Consider the following 3,832-nt stretch of genomic DNA (forward strand, 5'->3'; position numbering starts at 1 on the left):
TTTACATGTGGACTGCCTCTCTGCTGAAATTCCTATCTGATAAAGCTATTGAGAATTTTCCCAAGTGGTGCGCAGCTCCTTTTCAGCAAGTCATTGAAGAATGTTTGTACTCTATGACAAAAGAAGCGTGCACATGTTACTGGATCAAATAATATCAACCTTGATTTCTCAACCCAACTCATGCTTGCTATTTCATCAGGCGTGTAATGTTTGCTATCAATTAACTGTCCTAAACATGTGAGGAGGTCAGGCCAGTGTGTATCAGCAGATGACAGACTGGTAAAGAATGTTGGGATTCCTAACTGTCGAATCATTGCAAAAATGTCTTTCTTACGTTTTTGCATATAAGGTGGAGAATTTTGGAGTGTTCTGAATATATAGTAGCCCTCATCTAGTTTGACAATGGTCTCACGTTGACCTTTGTCTAGCATGTCTTCTGCTGTGAAGGTTTGACTTTGTTCTGACATCGTCTTAGCGCTAGAAAAACTTTATCCGTTATTTGCTTTTGAGCTTGTAAAAGATGTTTGGAATACAGATCGAGTAAAGGCAGCATCACTCAGCTGTTGACTCTCTACAGATGTGAATGGAGAGGGAGCAAATGGTCCTGGATCTGTCAGGACTGACCCAGCTTCTTCAGCATATGCCAGGGCAGCTGTTTCCGCACACAGAAAATCAACTGGTGTCACAGTGGTATTCTTCTTGTTTACGGCCATACTATTCGGGATTCCGCATCCTGAATGGTGGAAGGAACACCGTATGGTGTGTTTAAATCGTCACAAATCGACTGGAAGATAATGTGATAATGAAACCTGTCTAACTACTAGATCCTCTCACATTATAACTCGTACACCATGTATGTCATAGATATGGTACATGTATGCACTAAATGAACAAATCTACTCAATGCAGAATGTTTTTACATTTGTACCTGAAATTCTGTGGCAGTTCCATGTGTTGACGCAACTCTCCATACCAATTATAGCCACCTGCAGAGTGAGACTGGAGATGCATTGGTCTGAGAGATCTAGTGCTTCTTTGTCCACCATTTCAACTAGGGCTGATTTCAGTGGGTAGTTGACTCTGTTGTTGATTTCAGGCCACATCCTCTCGACTCTCAGATTCTATAACCACACAAATTACAGCACATTTCCTGCAGCAAAAGTTGGTATTCTGTTAGATAGTTTTGAACGATATATCATAAATTTGGCTATTACAATAGTAAAGTTGAATATAATATCACTGCTGCATATCACTACAGAGAGTTACTACACATTCACACTCTACAAAAAGGTGTACAATGGTTTCTACACAAGATTCACATAATTATCATGCATTATTATCTTTAATTTTCACCATAGTAAGATATTTGTTTGTTGGTATAATTCTTTTCAGTATCTTAAATTGAAAGTATCTAAGCTTAGCTACCAGTGTAACATTAAAGGGGAGTTTATACATTTTTTTCTCTAAAAAAACATGTTATTGCTTCATCATCAACAAAATTTCATGCATCTTCCTGTCTGCAATATTTACTAACCCAGGACAGTTTTAAACTGGATATAAATATATTAATGTCAATCATTCTTAAACCTCCTTCCTCATATCATTTGGTAATTAGTTTTTTTAGTAACAATTTACTGTAACTGAAATCACGGTTACTATTTTCTACAACCTCCTGGACTGCTCTCTCTCAAGCACTTTAGCTCTCTCTCACACGCTCTCACTCTCGTGCGCTGTCGCTCTCTTTCTTTATTATATTATTATATTATATTACTTATGTTCTTTGCTTCTGGTTTCTCTCTTCCATAATAGCATAAATTTTTGCATGATTAGACAAGCAGACGGATGACATGAAACGAATCGAACTTTGTATCAAACATGATGAATAAATTAATCTAACCTACATGAAACTAACGAATCTAAACATACTGAAATATAAAACGGTAAACCCAACGCTAGCCCTACGTCCCCCGCACAAACACATACCCTCACTCGCCAACGGGAACGGGGCAGCATACCCATGACTCTCTGTCACCAGTATTCTGGTATTTTACTAAAAACTACAGAAGCCAACGAACATCTCGCACAGAAACCTCTGACACGCCCCTTTTTTATTGATTGACGCCCACCTGTGCCCACTTTCTGTGCTAACCTGCGCCCACTGTCTGCGCTAACCTGCGCCTAATGTCTGCGCTAACCTGCGCCCACTGTTTGTGCTAACCTGCGCCCACTGTTTGTGCTAACCTGCGCCCACTGTCTCCGCCAACCTCCATCAGGAATCAAGGGTCTATAAGGAGCTGCGTCCTGTTCAGACGGCCCTACCCTCTGCTACACACGTCTGACGTGTAGCGTTACGTGTCACAGGCCTCAGGCAGCTGCCCCACTTTCTGCATCTCTTCTCGGCCTCGTCTAGATGGAGAGAAGGCACGCTGTGAAGTTTCTTTCGATCACACAGGAACCTTATAAAAAGTCCTAGTGAGGCCAGATAACTCCTGACGGTTCCTGCCACGTTTACCTTGGAAAATGGAGTGAGCCATTTCTCAAAAACGATATCCATGTTTTCCATGGAGTCTGTTTCCAAATCATGATAGTTCTGACGCCATAACTAGTCAAATAGTTACTATATGACGTACGATGGAAGCTTCCAGCTACCAACGTACGCGCCATCTTGTGGCAACTTTCATAACTATCCCAACAAACATTTCTTCGAGAAGGCTCCAGATACCATCCCAGTGTTTAAAATAAGGGCTATCCGTTTGTTCGTACTTGTCCATTTCTACGGAGGACAAGTAGATCTAGGTTAACTATAGATTAACGTTACGTAACTATAAATCAAATACACTGTGTACTACATTTACCATGATTTACTACATTATACATTTACTTGATTTTGACGATCTTGCCCTTGCTGGCCGTAAACGTCACTTCCATGGTGTCCAACCCATGAATTATATCTTGTTCACTTCCAAGCGTGTCGAACAATTCCAGAGTCATTGTCCACATCTTAGCTGACGTACCGGTTGTGATTTCGACCGTCACAGTGTCACTACACACACAATAACAACATTTTCATCAAGTCACGTGTGAGCAAAAATGTCACTTATGTGTTGACGTTACTGCACGCATTTCAAGAACCTTCGTATCAACCACTAGTTATCTGTCCAAATGTCTTGTGTGTGTGTTTACAACACCAAATTCATTCACTAATACTACTACAATTATACTCTACATACCCTTCAATGTCAAATCCTCTCAGTATTCCCTGTTGTTCCCCTTCAACGGACACTGATGTAACCTGCATCAAAAACACTGTTTACCACACCACTACGAGGCATAAATAAGTGCAGCTGGAATACATACAAATAGCTAGTAAGATTAGTCGACGTTCATACATTTCTTTGTAACAATCATTCAGACTTGTTGTGCAAATCCAATAGGATGTATGTCATCTATACGTTCAATATGTCTATGACAAGTCTTTCTCAATACGATAGCAATAAGCCAGCCATATAGACATGCTATATAGATCTGAATAGCATGTCCAGTCTATAACAGTCACTATGACGATTTACCAAATAAACTAAAGCTCCCTTGTCACAACACCTGAACACCTACCTGTATCTTGGTACTTTTGGTAAAAGTAGCTTCCTTTTGTGATCCGAACATGCCAATCTCCAAGTTTTCAATGTTTACCTCATCCCCGTCACTCACTGCTATCTCTACAGCCTGCTTGCCCCAAACTTTGATGGGCAGCTTCACAGGGCTGCCGGCAACATCACAGACGTTAAATTGTGCTCGCTGCTGCGTTTCACTACTCGTACTTGGTAACGCCTTC

General features: G+C 40.7%; 1 protein-coding gene across 1 annotated transcript in view; it reads right to left on the reverse strand.

Moving 5' to 3' along the window:
* Window positions 1–526: 526 nt before the first annotated feature.
* Window positions 527–3,832, reverse strand: part of LOC106817671 — a 6,004-nt gene continuing 2,698 nt past the window's right edge. The window contains exons 6-9 of the mRNA XM_014822356.1: window positions 3,613–3,817; window positions 3,231–3,292; window positions 2,882–3,043; window positions 527–1,121 (exon numbers count right to left, since the gene is read on the reverse strand). Coding sequence (XP_014677842.1) covers window positions 1,115–1,121; window positions 2,882–3,043; window positions 3,231–3,292; window positions 3,613–3,817 — 436 coding nt within the window. The 3' untranslated portion in view covers window positions 527–1,114. The remainder of the gene's footprint in view (window positions 1,122–2,881; window positions 3,044–3,230; window positions 3,293–3,612; window positions 3,818–3,832) is intronic.

The sequence above is a fragment of the Priapulus caudatus genome, unplaced genomic scaffold (assembly GCF_000485595.1).
Source record: "Priapulus caudatus unplaced genomic scaffold, Priapulus_caudatus-5.0.1 Scaffold1821, whole genome shotgun sequence".
Taxonomy (NCBI): Eukaryota; Metazoa; Priapulida; class Priapulimorpha; order Priapulimorphida; family Priapulidae; genus Priapulus; species Priapulus caudatus.